The 20,656-nt window shown below is 44.5% G+C and overlaps 1 protein-coding gene across 7 annotated transcripts in view; it reads right to left on the bottom strand.

The window, feature by feature from the left end:
• The window catches only part of flncb (filamin C, gamma b (actin binding protein 280)), a 63,492-nt gene that overhangs the window by 14,624 nt on the left and 28,212 nt on the right, over positions 1-20,656 (bottom strand). For 2 of the 7 annotated variants that reach the window (XM_073066717.1, XM_073066720.1), the window contains 21 exons: positions 20,207-20,320; positions 19,855-19,998; positions 19,205-19,328; positions 18,699-18,859; positions 17,839-17,929; positions 16,954-17,123; positions 16,563-16,680; positions 16,192-16,454; positions 15,098-15,695; positions 14,533-14,706; positions 12,927-13,089; positions 12,413-12,573; positions 10,773-10,940; positions 10,346-10,469; positions 7,072-7,228; positions 6,180-6,369; positions 5,413-5,436; positions 4,555-4,802; positions 2,588-2,683; positions 1,114-1,213; positions 256-396 (listed from right to left, as the gene is read on the bottom strand). In XM_073066717.1, the coding sequence (XP_072922818.1) occupies positions 256-396; positions 1,114-1,213; positions 2,588-2,683; positions 4,555-4,802; positions 5,413-5,436; positions 6,180-6,369; positions 7,072-7,228; positions 10,346-10,469; positions 10,773-10,940; positions 12,413-12,573; positions 12,927-13,089; positions 14,533-14,706; positions 15,098-15,695; positions 16,192-16,454; positions 16,563-16,680; positions 16,954-17,123; positions 17,839-17,929; positions 18,699-18,859; positions 19,205-19,328; positions 19,855-19,998; positions 20,207-20,320 (3,529 nt within the window). The remainder of the gene's footprint in view (positions 1-255; positions 397-1,113; positions 1,214-2,587; positions 2,684-4,554; positions 4,803-5,412; positions 5,437-6,179; positions 6,370-7,071; positions 7,229-10,345; positions 10,470-10,772; positions 10,941-12,412; positions 12,574-12,926; positions 13,090-14,532; positions 14,707-15,097; positions 15,696-16,191; positions 16,455-16,562; positions 16,681-16,953; positions 17,124-17,838; positions 17,930-18,698; positions 18,860-19,204; positions 19,329-19,854; positions 19,999-20,206; positions 20,321-20,656) is intronic. The other 5 variants (XM_073066719.1, XM_073066722.1, XM_073066718.1 and 2 more) reach the window with 3 other exon arrangements.

Here is a 20,656-nt window from a genome sequence, read left to right as displayed (position 1 = left end):
CATGATGTTACGTAATCAGATGGAGTACTGCTCACTGGAGGTGAAGGTGGGACATACATAGCACTACCAAGATCATTCAGGTAACTTGTGGCTGCTATTTCACACAATTACCCGTCCCATCAGAACAAGATGGCAAGGTGAGTACTGGTAGAGTAATCACTGGCCATCCAGGAACAATGAGCTTCAATTAGAGTCAGTAGCCAGTTCACAGTGTTAACATGCCGACAGGTCTTACAGCAAGGTTTGGCCACGTACCTGGGATATGATTCCCATCATACTTGATGTCCATCTCATGCAGACCCTTCTCAATCGGAGCGTATTTTACTGTGACAGTCCCATCCTTGTTGTCAGTTATGTGTGGGCGGCCAGTTTTACCTGATGGCATCCGGACTTCACCTGAGACATGAGGAATATTTCAGAACAAGAAGGGAAATAGGAGGAGATTGCCAGCTTACAGATGCAGATAAGAATTTGAGAAATTCACTGACATAGCAGGAACAAAAGTCTAGTTAATTTAACATCTGTCATGGGAAAAATGCTAATAGTCATTATTAAGAAATGTTATTGAAAACATGGCAATTATAAAAACAAGGTCATTCAATAAAGTCAACATGATTGTGAAAGGGAATCCTGTTTGACTCAAATCATCTTCTCAATTTTACTGAAGCATCAGAAGTTCACATCTCATTCGGGAAATCTGGGCCACGAGCCAATAAATCTCTGCACCATCCTAGATTTCAGGTGATATTTTAAAGTTCTCATCTATCTTCTTGAGTGGACACAAGTCCCCGCTGTATCTGAATTGTGGAGCTCTCCACATAAGGTTGTTAAAAAAAGATTTACAAATAGAAATGTGTTCACCCTTCCAAAACTCTCCCAGGCAATGAAGGACATGGTCCCTTCCCTCAAAACAGAGATGAGGGAAAGGTCGGGGTGACTGTTCACCCTCCCTAACTCGTATCACTAGAGTCCAGGAATTCAGCCTTTTCATTCCTAAGTGATTAACAACACACAACCTTGGTGCACTACTGACCACAACACGCATTATCACTCTGACTGTGTGAAACATCCTCAACAAGACATTCTCTTAGATTGCAAGATTTTCTAGCTTACCTGTGATTTCTCCCTTCTGGACAGTGAAGGGAATGACCAGGTTGAATGGGCGAAGACCATGTTCCATTACATCAGTAGGGACAACAGACTCTTCAGTGGCCTGTGGAATAAAACCATAACTAGAGCTTATAGACTAGAAAGTGAAAACACAATAACAAAACAGAGAAAGTGAAAAGGAAAGATAGAATAAGCAGAAAGTTTAACAGGCTACTATCAGGAAGTATGGAATGCTGTGATCTGGATTAATGCCTGGACTATTTCAGAACGAAGGTCTATAAAAGAATGATTGGATTCAGCTTCGAAATGGGACTAGATCAGGAACACGAAGAAAGGGAGATGAAGGTAGCAAACTGCACTGGGATCTAGTAGTTAGGAGGTTACAATTCTGGGATTGGTTAAACTCTTTAAACAGGAGATCATGGACAACACTGATTAGGATCCTCTGATACAAGGCATGGGACTGGCAGAATTTCCAGCTCCATATGTCCACCAACTGATCTCACCCACTCTCTCCAATCAACACAGGTGGTAGGAGTCACCATGTCTTTCAGCCACAGAGTCATGTGACTGAGGTCCAAGTTCTGGAACAAAGACATTTCTCCTTGGCTGGAGCTTGAAGCAAGGAAGGAAGTAGCTTTGGGGCAGATGGGACATTATGGCACATCAACAAATGGTCCTCCATTCCAGTCCCACCTCTTCTCATTCTGGTTTCTAAAGACTCTGGTGCTGACTGGCCATCTCAGTGTGGACAGAGTGTTTCTCTGAGGAATTCAAACCGATCCTTGTAATTACACTCTGAATTTACTCGGTACTTCAGGCGGCCAAACAGAGCACACTCTGTTCCATTCATAAATCTGTACAATACTTTCCCCTTGGAGTTGTTTAAAAACCAATGAAGCATCTCAGATTTGAGCCAAATATAAAAGGTAGAAGCTGGTGGAGGTGCCCAGACCTCTCTGGTTTAAATTAAGTCGCAGGTGCTGAATGGCACCTCTCCCTTTCACGTGAATGGTATATTTTTGTGTTTTTAACCAAATGATTTCTGATGATTATCCTGATCATATACAACTTGCCAAGTAGGGAAACTCACCAACAACATGACGAAACTTCATTCAGATAATTGTCCAAATGTTCACAGCGGACAGAAAATATGTATAGAGACTTACTTGATTTAATAAGCTTCATAATAAAGAGGAAGAGAACCAGCAACAGAAAAAGAATAAACATCAGACATGACCATTACTGGAGCGAAAAGATAAGACGTACTCCAGTCTGCAGCTAGAAACTATAAGATTCAAGAAAAAGGAAGCGACTGGCAGATCAAGAGCATGAAAATAAGCCAGACTATCAAAAAACAATGAACTGACTAATAAGAGGAAAGAGTAAGATATTAGAAATAACATTGTGGGGACAGAGCAGAAGGATAGAATGGAAGTCCTGCTTGAAGAGAATAGTTGGTGGTTGAATCTTATACCCAGTGTGGTGGATAGCCAGCACGGCAAGGCACGTAGGGCTGGTGTAGCTGCAGGGTATCACAGGGCTCCTCAATGATAGGGATGGCATCGCAAGCCTATGATTGGAGCAAGCTAGAAGTTAAACAAGTCCAACACAGTTCCCAAAACTTGTATCTGAAAGAAAAAAAATCATCTAAAGAGCACAGGTGTTCGGGTTAGGGGAAACATAGCAGCAATGAAACAAACTAAGAGACTTGATTTCCCCAAGTCATTTGTGGCTCTGTAAGCCAGCATTCTTCAAAACTATTCCTTCCATTTTGATGTTCAGGTGATATGTCCATTTTGTAATGGTCTGGGGAGTTTTGAGCACAGGATGGTGCGTGAAAGAAACACCCATTCAGCTGGACTTAAATAAACACTGAGGCACAGAGATCCATACAAGGACAGAGGCCACACGCTACAGATAACTTGTTCTCCACTCATTCCAGCTTTTCTTCACCTTACATGCATCCAGGGTTTTCCACTTCCATTTTTAAACTCTGCATTCCACACACGGAATCTAGGTGTTGAGATGGTTGCTTCATAGCCTGTAACACCGATCAAATTTAAAGGATCTGGTATTGAATGGGTCCCAAATCACTGAGCTAGGGCTGATGGAATATACGCCCATTATTTTGGAAGGACCAGATCACACAAAACTATGCTACATTACAGCTAAACAGAGACTGGTCAGACTCTAGCAGCAGTACCAAATTCCGTTCTGGATGCACCACCCAAGGAAAAAAAAGCTTATACATTGGTTTGGAGCAGAAGTCCAAAGAAAAGTTGAATTCACTGAAATATAGGCAATTAAGGGGTTATATTTAGAGGTGTTTAAGTTAGTTAAAGAATTTGATTTGGTGGATGATGAAAAACTATTCCAGCTGATGGCAAAGTTCAAGAGAAAGGGACATTAAATTGAGAAAAGAATCCTCCTCCTATCCCTCTTTTCATACATAGCCAGTCTTTGACTTCAGACTCCTTTTCACACCTACAGCAGGGTTCTACTCCCCATTTGGGCCTCTGCTCAAGCAATATCCCTATCTTAGGCCCATAAACCAAGGAATTCAAAAGCTTTACACAATACATTCCTCCTTTGGATCAGATGTTAGTCAAAATGTCTTTTCACTGCACTACCTTTGCAATATAAAACAGTGACAATAAACCTGATACTTATAACAATGATGATCTTAAAAGGTACATCACATTGTAGAAAGATGATAGAAGTTAGTTGGGATATGGTTGCAGGATCCACTAAAGAGCTGTTAAAAACATTCCCCATCACTGATAATTCCAATTGCCTTTTAATTCCCCTTAAAATTTACATTCAATTCCCTTCCGAATGCTAGTAGAATTTGCTTTTTAAAATAGTTGAAGCAGATTCATAACACCACACTGAAATAAAATTTTCACTGGAATCTTGCCTTAGTATCTGACTGTTCTGATTATCAACAATCCAGCCAAAGGGAAGTTTTCCTCATTTCTCATATATCCACAACATTCAGAACTTCTACCAAACTCTCTTAACTTTTTCTGCCCAGAAATTACAATTGAGTTTTTCTAATATTTCCATATATCTGAAGTCCCTCAACCTTGATACCATTCTCTTGTAAATCCTTTGCAAGGTTTTTAACTAACGTTCCTAAAAGGTTTGAAATTAACTACCACAATCATTAAGTCCCAATTTTTTTTTAAATGAAAAGGTTTAGTGAAATATCTTTTCTTTAATACTTGCTGCCTGTACCTATAATAAATAGAGTTCTCTCAAATTTGATTGGTCCCCAAATTTATTCTGCTTCCAAATAGCATTTGCAGACACAGCCACATGCACTTCTGGACCCATTTTCAATTTCTACAGTGGATAATATCACATCACTTCATGCTTACATTTAATCATGAGGGTAATGGATGCTAATATAATTGATGCTATTTGGTTGGCTTTACTTACCACCACATGGAATGGGCTGTTGGGAACAAGTTCACCGCCAAAGCGGATGGTAATGACATATTTGCCTGGTTCTGGTGCCGTGTAATAAATGTCAAATGTTCCGTCTTGATTCTCAACCACATCAACATCCAACTCCGCTCCATCAGGGGTCGACACCTTGCATGTGACCTTCCCTTTGCCAGCTGCCTTGGCATCCACGGTTATGACCGTCTCCTGGCCAATCTGGATGGTTGGACCAAGTCCGGCCCCTGGAAATGGATTGGGTGCAACAGTTAATGGAGGGTGCCACTCAGCCCAAGTTCTACACGCGGTGACAAGTTACCGACATGTTGCTTTTGTGGGGCAGGACTCCATCACCGGTTAGGACCCACAGAGTTGGCAGTGAGCATTAGAACAGCCTGCAGACCAGGTTGAGATAGACAGCAGCACCAGGAGCAGCTCCATCTCCCAACACAACACATTAAATAGAACTAGAAGATACTCCATGAAGGGCAGTGGAGCAGGATCAGAGAGGTGGCGTTAAGTAGTAGTAGTAGTAGTGGTGGTATGGACAGGACTGGCCTAATAGATAGTCAAACTGAAACAAATCTTTGAGGCTTGGTCACATTTGTCTTGTCACCTCAACCAAAACAACAGCAGGGCCACAGTGATCCCTGGTTCTGGGGACTAAAAATAAAAGTCAGCTGGGGTTCAGAGTCCAGCTACGATGTTCCATTAACTCTGATTAGATGGGGGGAAATAAATCAGTCAGGGTTCTTGCTGCAGATGACTGACTGGTGAGGTGAGTGGTGAGGTTTGGAAGTTCCTGGTTTACAGAGGCTGAAGAACTGAGTTTGAGTTTGGAGGATGTTCACTCACCTAGTCCATGGCCGCCGATGGACACTGTGGGGGGAGAGCAGCCGGTTAGAAACTGTCACCCATAAACTCAGAACACAGATTAATCGACGTTAGCAAGAAACACAAAGACACGCAGGAGAGGTTGAAATAAATCCCTGGATTCTTGTGGCATCAGTTCATGCAGCTGCTGGGACACGGGCTGGCACCCACATATTGCAGGGTCCCCCCCAAAAAAAAACTGCTCACACTAATGAGCAAAGTTACTCCATGGCTGGGACCCTCAATCCTTAGCCATCCCCAATCAAATTCCAAAATTTCAATTGGTCAGAAAATAGTAGACAAACATGTGAGATCCACCAGGTGATATCCCCAGGGATCTGTATCCCAAAACATTGATAAGAGCTTGGTAAGGCCTTGATAATGGTGGCAACCTCATGTGTTTACAGTCCCAGAGTGACTACAGTCCTTACTGGCAATGAAATCCCTGGGGCGTAATGAGAACAGGAGCATCTGATGAACCCATACCACACCACCCACCAAATTCAGTCCCAGGACTTCCTGCCTCTGCACCAACCCCTAGCCCATATCTCTAAGGGCCAAGTCTGAGGTCTCCAGGGATCCACCTTCACCTCCTTTCTCAAATTTCCACACAGTCGCTGTAGCCAGTTGCAGGATCAGAGTCTCGTTCCCAGAGGAGGAGCCTGCAGTGGCTTAGGGGAAGCTGGCCATTTATTTACTTCAACTTCTCCCTGCTCAGACAATTAGATGGACAGAACCGCTGACTGTACCTGTTACCAGACACTTGCTGGCATCTCCAGATGGAATGGCATGGATTCGATATGGCGAATAGGGGATTTCATCTCCTCCATATTTGATAGTAATGGTGTAGTGCCCAGTCATATCAGGGACATAAGACACTGTGTATGTTCCATCTCCATTATCACGGATGTTAGCTTTCTTTGGTTTGCCTTCTGGGTCCTGAAGGGACAATCAATATACCAATATCAAACTAGAGGACTGGGGCCTCAGCCCTCTCACATACACTGCCCACACTCACCCCAACAGCAAAAGCAAACTTCATCTCTAATATGAGCAACAGATTTCAGAGGATAAATATTCGATCTGAGTGCTTATTATTCTATAAATCGTTTGGTTGAAGCACAGACAGAAGGTCACAAGCTGAAGCTTCTGCTAAACATTCTCTCATAAACACAAGAGATTCTGCAGATGCTGAGAATCCAGTGGAACAAACAAAATGCTGGAGGAAGTTCACAGGTCGGGCAGAGAGGAATGAACGGTCGATGTTTTGGGTCGAAACCCTTCATCAGGATTGAATGTTCCCTCAAGTATTTGTTCAGGAAGTGCAGGTTGTGCTAAAATTCAGGAATGCAGCCACATTCCATTTCACTTCAGAGATCTGTCAAGGATCAGGAACAACAGAGCCACAGAAAGAGCCTGGAAGAGGGGGAAGGTCACTGGAGATTTGTGCTGTTCCAAGCCACAACCTTCTTTCAGAAATGATCAAAGCCTGGACCAAAGCAATGTCATTTGTGCATCAATTAACAGAAGTTCAAATCAGTCAATGGCTCATTGAAAACAACTGTGCACAGAATGCAAGCTTCCTGGCCTTGATCATACCGCATGTTCACCTAGATAGTTTAAGATATTCCCCAGACTTACAATGATCTGGACGGTGAGCAGTCCTTCACCAGCATCCCTGGCATCAATAGTGAACTCGACAGGGAGACTAGCTGGCACTCCAGAGGCATTCAGTCCTGGCCCGCTTGCTCGCACCTTGCTGGCATCATGAGTTGGCAGAACCTTGATCTTGAAAGGACTGGGAGGGGAAGAAAAATGAACACAAGTTAATTGCCTCCTGGGAAAGTGGCTTTTAATATTGAAAGCCAGCATGGCTCCCTTGCTTTACAGGGGAAACAGCAGAGAGATGAAAAGAATTGTGCAGATGGTATTGTATACTGTACTTAGACTTCAGGAAAGCATGTTTGATTAAGTACCATTTAAACTTTTTGGAATATTAACTCCTGTGGGCTAATGCAGTAGCTGCCCTGGATGTAAGCAGTTCAAAAGTACATACACACACATTTACTGAGATTTGTTTTCTTGCAGGCATACTCAATAAATTCAAGAACCAAAGACCGCACCCAACAGGATAACAAACGTGCAAGCAACCAAAAAGACAACACACTGGGCAAATACAAAAGAAGAAATAAATAATCAAGAACATAAGATGAAGCAGTCCTTGAAAGTGAGTCCATAGGTTGTGGGAACATTTTAATGATGGGTCAACTGAAATGATCCCCACTGGTTCAAAAGCCCGATGGTTAAGAGGTAATCACTGTTCCTGAACCTGGTGGTGAGAGTCCTGAGGCTCCTTTACCTTCTTCCTGATGGCAACGGCGAGAAGAGAGCATGTCCTGGGTGGTGGAGGTCCTTGATGATAGATGTGGCTTGCCTGCAACAGCACTCCATGTAGCTGTGCTCAATGATGGGGCAGAAGTTAATTGTGACAGACTAGGCCATATCCACTACTTTTTGTAGGATTTTCCGTTCAAGGGTATTGGTGTTACCATGATGCAACCTCTAATCTCCCTAGGAGGAATGGCTGATGAACTTCCAGTTTCCTCTTCTTTTACTCAATGTCAGCAAGACCAAGGAGCTGATCATTGAATTCGAGGATGTTGTTGCGTCACTCGGCTAGATTTTTAATCTCCCTCCCATATGCTGATTTGTTCGTCACCACCTTTGATTTGGTCTATGACAGAGATGTCATCTGCAAATTTAAGTATGGCATTGGAGCTGTGCTTAGCCACACAGTCATAAGTGTAAGGTGTAAAGTGAGCAGAGCAGGGAGACAGGCACACAGACTTGCAGTGCACTTGTGCTGTTGAAGATCGTGGAGATGTTGTTGCCAATCTGAATGGACTGGGGTCTGCAAGTGAGGAAATCAAGGATCCAATTGCACAAAGAGGTATTGAGGCCAAGGTCTTGAAGCTTATTGATTAGTTTTGAGGGGATGATAGTATTGAATGCCAAGCTGTAGTCGAAAAGGAGCATCCTAATGTATCCATCTTTGCCATCCAGATACTCCAAGGTTGAGTGAAGAGTCAATGAAATTGCATCTGCTATTGACCTGCTATGCGGTAGGCAAATTGGAGCATATCCAAGTTGCTTCTCAGGCAGGAGTTGATATGTTTCATCGCCATCCTCTCTAAACACTTCACAGTGGATGCAAGTGTTACTGGATGATAGTCATTGAGTCAGGTTCCCACATTCTCCTTAGGCACTGGTATAATTGAAACCTGCCTGCATGGGTACCTCAGACTGCCGAACCAGCAGTTCTTTTGCCCTTTTTGATATATTAATGTAGGAAATGCAAAGTTGTGATGGTGCATTGACAGGAGCAATACTAAAAAAAGGTACTTCATGAAGATAGAGAAGCAAGCATCTGGGGTCCAAATTCACATATCACAGTACCAACCCCAGTTAAGATCACAAAAATAATTGAAGCACAGGAGTGCACCATCCAGAGACAGAGAAGCAGTTTCAGCGACAGGTTGCTATCGATGCAATGCTCCTCAGACAGGATGAAGAGATCAATACTCCCCAATGCCATTCGGCTTTACAATTCAACTGCCAGGAGTAAGATATGTTAAAGTGCCGGGGTTAGGACTCAATGTATTTAAGTAAACTACTTAAGAACTTTTTAAAAGCTATTATTAATGCTTTTTGAGAGGGTGATTTTAGATGCATATCATATTTTTACTGAGTTAAGTATTGTATGTAATTAGTTTTGCTACAATAAGTGTATGGGACATTGGAAAAAATGTTGAATTTTCCCATGGGGATGAATAAAGTATCTATCTATCTATCTAATTGAAAATGGTTACTAAATTTACGTAGGGCTGATCTTGAGAATTGCCCTTCTGTTCTGCATAGAGAAGGAACAAACAAAAAAAAATTACAAAACAGTAACAAATTGCAAGATCATATCTTGTAGGAAAGATTAAATGGCTGGAATTCAAAATTTTAAAAAGTCTAGATTAAGGTTATAGAGAAGAAAAAAAAAAATCTTATTAGATTACACAACCAAATTTCAGAACTGCAATTCAATGTGCATTCAAAGTAACTTTATTACCAAAGTATGTATACATCACCATACACAACCCTGAGATTCACTACATTTAGTTCATGGAGAAGATATTTCTACCATGGATATATTAATGTTTATGAAAAGGACTTTACAGGGGAAGTTGGATACAGACCTGAAGTACAAAACACCAATGAATCTAAATGAAAGTTCTTTCCCCCTACAAGATTTAGTGTGGAACCTGGTACAAGCAGAACATATACACACAAGTAAATGTGACAGAGAATAGGAAGGATATGTCACTAGGGTTTAATGGGAGGAAAGGAGGTTGAATTGTAGTTTGTCTGGAGCATAAGATGGGTTCAATAACCTTTTTTTGATCTAAATACAAAATCACTCCAAAGTTTGCAGATGACAGAGGTTAAGAAATAAAATATTACAAAATAGCAACAGACTACAAGTGAAATGGTCAGAGATATAGCATATCAAGTATAATGCCAACACGTCAAGTGCTCTGAATTTCAGAATGATTCAACACAAATGGATGACATCTGGTCAATTGAGCCATTGGTAGCAATGGCATAGCTACAATTAATCCCACTTCCTTGCTCTTTCCCCAATATCCTACACATTCCCCACCTTCAAATATCTATTCAGCCCCCTTTTTTTAAAAAAGCATTATTGAATCTACTTCAGAGCAGTCCTGATCACAACTTCCTGCAAATAAATTTTATTTCCTCTGGCTCTATATTCATTTTCTAAATCTGCATTGTTCAAAATCTGAACACCCCTTAAACTTTTCCAGATTCTCCAGTAACATGGAGAGAAACAATAGCTGACACTTACCTGCGTGGAACCTCCTGGTCTGCATATTTAACGGAGACAGTGAAGGGGCCATCTGTGGTTGGGGTGTAATGAACGGTGTGTGTTCCATCTCCCTTATCAATGACTTTTGTTGGCTCCGATACACCTGGACAGTACAAAGAGGGTCACAGTTCACCCAACGACAGCCTTCTTTCAGTCGTCTCTCTCAGAACTAGTTCTCTATTCCTACCCATCCCCCACTACCACCCAAACACTGAGCAACACTGTCACCATGGCAAACACGTATTCCTTCCCAGAAAAAAAATACCCATCTCAGACCAGATATCCTAGCCCTTTCTATTCAGAAGCTTGCCCCACATCCACCCAAACTGCTCAGCCTCCCTCAAAATACATCCCCAATTCTTTAGGTTTTCCAGTACAAGCTGAAAAGCATGAAGCCAAGACTTACCTGTGGGCCGGAGGACCAGCACTTCGAGTGGTGCGAGCCCAGCTTTGCTGCAGTCGACAGTAAAGGTCTGTGGTACGAGTGCCCGCACACCAGTGCCCAGTCCAGGGCCCATGCACTTCACTTTGCTTGGATCAACCAACTCCTTCACAGGCACACGGAAAGGACTTCCTATCAACATAAAACAGGTGTCAGCCCGCCGCCTGGACTTCCCCGGCAAGCTCCCAAGCCTGGCGGCAAAAGGAGGAGGGATGGATATAGGGCTAGCAATCCCATCCCATTAAAAATCCAGAGCTACAGAAACACCAACAGAAGCTCCAATGACCCCATCCCTGGAAAAAGAAGGAACATCGGATATGGGCTACACCTGGGATCAATTTGTAAGACTGGACCAGGAGAGAGGACTCTGCCGAGCTGCTGTCCGCAGCCTTTGTCCCAGGATGGGTGGTGAGCCAAGAAGAAGAACCAGTCTAATGGGCACGTGGTTCTATGGGATTCAGATACACAATCCCGTGACATTGTTTTATACCAACAACTTCAATTAAACTGTAAAGCAACCGGTTTAAGCTTTCTGTACCTGTCAATTGATTCAAGACAAGTCTGTCCTAAATGGAGAAAACAGGTTGGATACACGTATGGTCTCCAAAACTTAGAATAATTAACTTTGAAGATATCGGGCACAAAAGGAAGGGGCCAGGCACCCTTCTGCCTGATTGGAGAGCCAATTATTGGTGTCAACTCGATATATAGAGGCAACTGCTCTGCATGAGACCACAAGACACGGGTCAGTATTTCACAGGAACCAACCTTCCCTCTATGGACTGTCTAACTACTCACTGCCTCAGCAAAGCAGTCAGCATAATCAAAGACCCCACTCACCCTGGACAATCTTTTGCTCCTATCAGGCAGAAAATATAAAAGCCTGAAAGCACGCTTCACCATGCCCAAGGACAGCTTCTATCCCACTGTTATCAGACTCCTGTACAGACAGACCCCTTGTATGATAAGGCGCCACAGTGTACCTCCTTATGATCCTGCACTTTATCGTTTACATGCACTGCATGCCTTTGGTAGCTTTCACACTTTATTTTATATTGCTTTTCTTTTAGCTTATTCTAGATCAATGCACTGTATAACGATTTGATCTTTATAAACCATATGGAAGCCTTTCACTGTATCTTTGTACATGGGACAATAATAAACTAATTCAAGATGGCAACCATTTAGAATGGGTACAGGAAGGTTTTCATACTCTCTCCCCAAAAGAATTGCAAAACTTTGGAATCTTCTACTCGCAGAAGGATGTGGGTGCAAGTTCAGAGTAGATTTGTAGCAGACTTTAGTGGATCTTTGAACATTTATAGGAATCTGGCATTTGAGAATAAAGCAGGAAAATGGAAGAGTAGATTATGGACAATCAGCAATTAACTCATTATACATTGGAAAAGTTGGGAAGGGCCACATGGCCAAACACTCTCTGGCTAAATAGGAGCAATGATTTTGCTGCAGAGAGGGAGAGGGAGAGGACCATCTCATAGTCTCGTTCCCTCACTGCTCTGAGACTCCGCTCACAAGACATCAGCTGAACTGGCAGTAGTGTCAGTAAAACAAGGAAAGTTACTGGTTAGCTGGGCTGAGCTCACCTGGAATGGGGTGCCCCCCAAAGGTTATGTTGACATCGTAGTCTCCAGGAGTGAAGGGGATATATTCAACACTGCAGCTGCCATCCTTGTTATCCTTACAGGACATTTTCGCCTCAGATGGGCCCTCAATGGCTAGTCCCAGGCCTCCAGTGCCTGCACCCCTGGGGGCGGGGGGGGGGGGGTGGGTAGGAAAGAGGGAGAGAGAAACACAGAATGTGTCAGGCCAAGATCAGTATTTGCTGCGGTTTACACGAGACGTTATGCCTAAAGCCAATCAAATGTGTTTTGTTTCATCTACCCACTCACCCACCACCCACCCACACTGCGGGAGACCTCCGGATCACAGCTAGGGCTCAGTGATGGGAGAGAAGGGAAAGGCAAAAAGGAACATTCACCAGATTTATCTTTCTGATAATTCAGTGGTTAGAGAAGAGTCTGCATGGACTGAGGAAGAGGTCAAACGAGTGATCCAGTGTATACCTAATCATCAGCCACTGCCAAGGCTGCAGCTCACCTGGTTTCCACTGTGAACCGGTTCGGTTTGTTGACTAGACCTCCTTCCAGACCAGGCCCATACGCCCGGACACGGCTGGGGTCACAGCCCTCAGTCACTCCAACCCTGAACGGACTCTTGGGGATTGGGACATCATCGTAGAGCACCTCAATCATGTGCATTCCTGAAAGAGTCAGCAACATGGAAAGTTAAACTATAAAAGCACAGATCAGCAATAGCAGGCTGACAGCAAAATGCATCCCATCTCAAAACTGCCATAAACAGATACTTTTCCTTGTAAAAAGCAACATAAGTTTCATTCTTGTTTCTTTGATGATTCAGCAGCAAGAGGTATTCGCAAACAAAGGTGGCACTTTATACGTATTAAAATTATATCATAAGAGACAAGATAATACTTATCCACGCCACACAATATACTGCCAGAGGGAAACACAAGTGACCAACAGCGTTTCCCATCTCTATCTCTCCCGATGTCCTTATCTTTACCTCTAGCTCTTAGCACTTATCATGACCCAGCTTAAGAGAAGATTCCCACTTGCACAAAGAGATTGCTGCTTTTTATACTCTTCACAACCCCTTTTTATCTCTAGCAAACTTTAGCCTAGACACACACAACTTAAAAATAGAGACAGCAGGTGTGTAAGGGGAAACATTCTTCACTGGTATCTAATCTTTACATTGTGTTCAAAATGGAGACAAAACACTGGTCAGTAAGAGAGAAAACAGGCCAATACCAAATTGCAAGCTGACATCCTTTTTATCTTACATAGTTTAGCATGAACAAAGGAGGAAAGCGAGCTAATTTTGATTCCTCCTTTGTTCATGCTTTACAGTTTTTAAATCGATCAGACAGTAGCTTCTTGCTTCACAGCCCAAAGGCACACATTGTATGGGGAACCTTCAGCAACTATCACTGCTCCAACAGAAGCATCAAGGTCAGAGAGAAAAGTGAACAAAATTGTGGAAAGAGGATCCATTGCAAGGCATGATTAATCACATCCGAAGATGATCGTCTCCAAGTAATTTATTTAAATATACAGTGTGGAATAGGCTCTTCGAGCGCACCGTGCCAGCAACCCCCAATCACCCCGATTTAACGCCAACCTTATCACCAATTAACCTTCCCAGTTCATCTTTGGACTGGGAGAAGAAACTGAAGCACTTGGGGAAAACCCATGCATTCCACAGACTCTGGAATTGAACTCCAAAACTTATGATGTTCCAAGCTGTAACAGCATTGTGCTCATCACAATCAGCAGAATTAAATCATTCAGCTCATCAAATCTGCACCACCATTCGATCATGGCTGATTTGTTTTCCTTCTCAGCTCTATTCTCCTTGGCCTCCATAGACGTCTATTGCAACAAATTCCACAGATTCACCTCCTCTGGCTAAGAAATTCCTCCTAATCTCTGTTCAAAAGGGGCCTTCTTTTATTCTGAGGGTGTTCTCTCCTACACTCTCATTTCCAGAAAAATACTCTCCACATCCACTCTAGATGGGCCTTTAAATATTCAGTAGGTTCAGTACAAGCCCAGAGTCATCAAATGCTTTAAAACCTTAAGGACTTTAAGTTAACTTTAAAAAGAGGAGACATATTACTCACCATCTTCATAGGCTGTATATTCCACATGGTAGGTCCCATCACCTTTGTCCTTGATGTAACTGTCAGTCATGGCCCCAGAAGGATTAACTATACGAATCTTGACATGGTTCCCACCAGTTTTATTAATAGCTCGGCAGTCCACAGTAAACTCGGTAGTGACCTCCCGGAGCACCCCTGAACACAAGTTGAAATGGGATTAGATTTTAATTTACCCGTCACAACAGTGATCCTGTTGCTCTGAATATTTGCACCAAAAGTAGTCCCACAATCAACCCCAGTAGAAATTGTTTAGTTAGAGGCTCTCCCACAGACAGGTCAGCGCCCCACCAGAGGATTGTCATTTCCCAAGCAGCTCCCCACTCCAACCACCTCCTTAAATTCACTGATGTTCCTCCTGCCTTGTCAACCCCCCACGCCACCCACCAGAGGTGTAGTTTTGGAAATCACACTAAAAGCAGTTCTGAAAATGATTTAATGGCACGGCTGTTCCATCATGGTGGATCAGAGATCCGGTTCTCCCAGTGGGAGCTGTGACAATAGGTGCTCATATAGACGGTCCCCTTACCACGAGGTTCTATTCCTGGTCCAAACACCTTCACCGCCGCCGTATCAATAGCTGGATCGACCCGGACGCGAGCTGGGAACTTGGGTACTGCATGCCCGCCATACTTGATGGTGATGGTGTACATGCCATGGAACGGCGGGATGTAGGTGATGGTATAGGTCCCGTCGCTGTTGTTCTGAATGTGAACCTCGGCCTTGACGCCAGTCTCAGAGATGATCTCGATCGTCAGATCAGCCTCCCCGGCCTTGGAGCAATCCACAGTGAACGTTCCTGCCTCGCCAACCTTGCCCCGCTCCAGCCCTGGTCCACTGGCCGTGACCTTGCTTGGGTCGAAGACCGGTTTGATGTCTGCCTTGAAGGGGGACCCTGGGATATGGGCCTCAGCAAATAGGATGTTGACTGTATATTCACCTGGCTCTGTTGGAAGGTACGAGACAGAGCAGGAGCCGTCGCCATTATCCTGGCACTCAATTTTAGCTTCACATGGACCTTCCACAGTCAACCCAAGACCACCAGTCCCAGCACCCTTGGTGTCGATGGCAAAGGGAGCTGGTTTTCCAACCACACCTCCCTTCAGACCTGGTCCATAGGCACGAACCTGAAATGCAACCAAAGTTCCTCATTATTGCCTACAAAGTCACATAATCATGTGGCTCACAGCAAACGTCAAACTGCAATCGCAGCAGAAAGTTCTCTTAAAATACTGCCCAGGCTCTGTGCCACAGCCTATCAAGTACTTTTGGCTATGTGGATGGAAGTCATAACACAAGAAAACTATTTCATAGCACGACAAGTTCCTACAAAATTATGATGTTTTTGTGACGTGGACAGAGGATGAATGATGGATAGATCCACTCTCTGGGGAGGGAAGGCAGAGTGGCCCTATCTACAGAAAAAGTGTGTTATTATTTCCACATTACAATGAATAGAAATACTAGTGTCAACCAAACTGATAATCTGGAGTTTGGTGGGACAGGGACAAGGGCAGAAGACATTCTCTGTTCCATGACTATACAAGATAACCATCCACCTCTTGGCCATCAGTAAGCCACTGTGAAAAAGGGATCTACCATCACCTGCATCAGTGGACTCACCTTGGTGGGGTCAGGAGGCATGACTCCTTCCACGGTGAAGGGGCTTCCAGGAACTGGATGTCCATCGTAGCCGACGTCCACCTTGTATGGTCCCTCCTCAGGTGGCATATACTTAACTGAGTAAACGTCACTGGTGGGTCCTGTCTCCACCTTGCACGGGATGGGGCGGCGGGATGGAGATGTGATCTTAACATCAACCTTCCCCTGTCCCCCTGCGCCTCGCGTGTTGACACTGAACTCCTGATCCTTCCCCACGTCAACCTCTGCAGCAAAAAGAACACCAGGATGTGTTTAGGTAAGTAGCCCAACCGATGCAAGGCAGTTTCTAGGCATAGCCATCAAGATATTTACAAAAGGGTTAACATCCTTACTGTTGTTCAGTCCCTGAACTTTGACCTTATTCATGTCGAGAGGTGGAGCCACATTAACCGTGAATGGACTCTTTGGAACCTGGTCGCCACCATAGGTTACCGTCACCAACATGTTACCCTGCAATCAATGGATTGTTGAAAGAGCACATCAGTAAACTTCAGATCAGTGCACACAAGACTCCAAAGAAATAAATCCAAGTGATGGTCCACCAAGTTTAACTCACCAAACCCAGGTACTCATCACAGAACACGAACACCCAACCTAATCTGACACAGTACACAACCACCCCAGCCCACGGGATACAAATAACCACTGTGTTCAAATACCAACCTCCCAGCTCCACACCCAAACCACTCCCCCCACCCCCCACTGTCACACACTGTCCCCCACCTGCTGCGCAGCGGTGTACTTCACAGTGTAGGAGTAGTCATGGTTATCGATGATCTCAAAGTCACGAACAGCCTCCCCCTTGGCTGCTCCGGCAAACTGTACGTCCAGAGTGGCTTTGCCTGCCCCCTTGGTGTAGACGGTGAAGTGGGTGGGCTTCCCGACCTCGACACCTGCAAACAATGCACGTGATCTGCTATGAATACAGCATGGATCCAGGAACTCCACACATCGGAGCGTGACATCCCACCTCTCGCCCGTTTCTCAGCCCGAAACGTCGACTGTGCTCTTTTCCACAGATGCTGCCTGGCCTGCCTGCTGAGTACTTCCCGGGGGGGGGGTGCCTCCTGCACATATGCATTTGCACATATCTTCCACACTAGTCAGACTCCCACCTACGCTCCATGTGAGGGTTAATATGCCTTCAAAGCTCTCGTCACCAGGCTCAGTCTGAGCAAGGTGGTCAGACTTAGAGTTGGACTTGCGGACTCTTACCACTTTGAAGCTCCTGATCCACTGGCCTTGAAAGATTGTGGATTATCAGAACCCAATTTGTTACAATTAACAGCCCTCAGTAACCAACAATAAATAGAGGGGGGAAAAAAATAGTATTGCCAAATTTGGTTGATCAGATTCTCCAGAGGCTGCATCAGAATTTTCCACCTCAGCTATCAAGCAATCTTTTCTCTTTTTATTTTCACACTTACAAGGAGTGGGAAGGCAAGGCTGACTTTCGAAGACCCAGTGATTTATTTTCTTACCCCCCCGCCCCCAAATCAGTTGCTCCCGTGGCTGGGAGGTGATTATTCAACCCAGTCAGTTCAGGACTGTCTGGGAGGGTGACCTACAGTGTGACCACATCCCTCATAGTCAGTCAGCTTTCCTCACCAGTCCGGTTCAGTCCAGGACCTTCAGCCTTGACTTTCCCAGCATCATGTGACGGCTCCACTTTAATGTGGAATGGGCTGATGGGAATTTCCTGCAAATAAATTGGACAGGACATGATTAGGGAGGGTGCAAAAGGCATAGTTGGGAGATGAGAAAATACATCAGAAAGAATTACAGGAAGACCAAGATATTTCAGCATTCTACTCAAAAGGTCCTAAGCAACTGCACTGCACAGGATAGATTCTCAGACAGTGCATGACAGTGACCCAACCTGGTACACACCATCCCATGCCTCTTACATGAAAATCCCACAAGGTCCATTACTCACCCCCACCATTCACTGAGATCGTGGCCAACCTAACTGCATTCTTGAGAAGTTCCCCCTACCCTCTTTTATCCCCTTACCACTTTTCAAAAGTATTCAAATACTTCACTTGTCCAGAGATCCGAAGATTCACATACTTCAGAGACAATACATTGCCTCAGCTCCAGCTTACATGGGCAATCCACTTTATGTTTAAAGCAATAACTCCCTTGTTCTAGATTCTGCCACAAAAGAGAGCAGCTCCATCTCTTCTCTTCCCCAGATTGCTGGATGGCACCCCACATTTCACCATCCAGAATCACCAACCCCTCTTCAGACAGAATTGCTTTCTATTTACCCTCATTGCTATGAAACGGACAGTTCAGGAACTACAGCTTTAAATTGATGATGTTGAAGGCTGCAGGACCTCCTTCTCTTTCCCCTGTGGCTGGAAGAACACTCTTCACAAGACAATCACCAACCCTTTCAGCAGAAGGCAGACGAGAATGCAACTGAGCACACAATTATGTAACAAGGTCCGAGCAACATCTTGTACCTGGTCAGCGAACAGCACCATGATGGTGTAACGCCCAGCGCCTGGGGGGGTGTACTTCACTGTAAAGGTATCGTTGTCATTCTTAATTATGTCGAAGTCGATGTCGGCCTCGGCTGGTCCCACAACCCCTGGCGCACACTTAATGCCAATGCTTACATCACCTGTCAGAGGAGAGGGCAGCATGAGACCAACAGAAGACAGCCCAGCACACAATCAGACAGTCATGCCCATGGTTTACGATACCACAGGCCAAGCCAATCATCAGTAACATGTTGCAGCAGTTGTTAAATGTCTTTGTCCAAATCTACAACCTTCATGATTTGCCTTCAACAAATCCAATCAATCAGCTCACTGTTAGCCCACATGTTTTCCAAGTATAAATCAATTTTACCCTAGTTATTAACTAGATTCCCTACTATCAGCTTCTGACTGACTGGCTTGTGTTACTCCCCTTCCTCTTTAAATATCAAGGAGGAAACTGGGTGGATATTTTCCCAGAAACTCACCCTGTCCAGCCTCACTGCAGTCCACCGTAAAGTAAGTGGGCTCATTGGCCTTAAGTCCAGTTTTCTCCACTCCTGGTCCATAAACCTTCACCTTGTCTGGGTGACAGCCTTCGCCCACAGATACCTGGGAACGTGTGAAATGGAAGTTACTTCAGTCAATTCACGACACAAGCCAGTGAACAGCAAAGCAGCAGCACAGAATTAGAGGTACAATGTTCACATAGAACAATGAAGGTCCTTCATGGTACCAACCCCGCAATCTAACCCTTCCTTCCCACATTTTCCTTTCATCCATGTGTTTAAGCACATTCAGTTATAATAAAAGTCATATAACACGGGTAAATGTCAGTGTGCAACACCAAACTCACCACTGTCTCTTCAGCCCATTACCTCATCAGCTCCCTCTCCTGATTTATCAATTCATCACACTTATCTTTTATTGCAATGACCCATTCCAAACATTGCCAACCCTTCCAACCCCTCCAATACCCAATCCCACTGATACCACCAACCACCTGCTCCTCCCATTCTTCGTCAGGAAGAATCTCCGGGTTTCTAGTTCTGGCACCCCACAATCCCTTCCCAAGAACCTCCAACTGGGTTCAATAGGCCATTCATATGACCACCTTTCCCCCGCATTCCCCACTTACTCTGAAAGGACTGTTCGGGACATTGACAGAGCCCCAGCTGATGATGATGGTGTGTTTGATGGGCTTCTGCGGCACGTACACACAGAAGAACGTGTTGTCCCGGTTATCTTTGATCTGAATGTCAATGGGAACACCTTCCGCATCCTAGAAAGGCACAGAAACAAACTGAAAGCTTGGCCAGCTCAGTTGAGAATGATCAATCTGTCTCTTAAACAGACCCTCAAATCTAATTAAATAGAATATTCGCACCCCGTGCCGACCTGCCCTGAATTTTTAAGATTTAAAAATCAGCAAGCCCACTCCCATCAAGGCTGCCTCCCACCTCCCCCAGACCAAGAGTACAAGGCAGTACCTGCGCGTAGATCTTGAGCTCCCCCTTGCCAGCAGCTCGAGCATCAATTGTAAACTCAGCTGGTTTATTTACAATACAGCCTGTTGGTTCCAGTCCCGGGCCGAAAGCCTTCACCTGGAGAGCAGGATCGAAACAAGAGTATTACCTTACCCATAACAAGCTATGGAGACAAGCAGGAACTAAATGAGAAGGCAGAGCAACCATGAATTTGGAGACAGGAGAGTATAGATGGAAGTCTGCAAAAAAAAAAAGCAGCAAACAAGCAGCTAGACAGGGATGCCCAATCTGGGATCCACAGATACCTTGGTTAATAGTAGGGGTCTAAAGCATAAAGAAAGGTCGTGAACCCCTGTGCTAGAGGAGGGCAGCATCTGTACAGGCAAAGGATTGGACAACAGTGGTCAAAGCTAGACCTGACCCCTCAGGAGATTACAAGCCAAGATAATGCAA

The sequence above is a fragment of the Hemitrygon akajei genome, chromosome 14 (genome assembly GCF_048418815.1).
Source record: "Hemitrygon akajei chromosome 14, sHemAka1.3, whole genome shotgun sequence".
Taxonomy (NCBI): Eukaryota; Metazoa; Chordata; class Chondrichthyes; order Myliobatiformes; family Dasyatidae; genus Hemitrygon; species Hemitrygon akajei.
The sequence above is the reverse complement of the archived record's forward strand: the minus strand, read 5'-3'. Positions and strand labels throughout refer to the sequence as shown.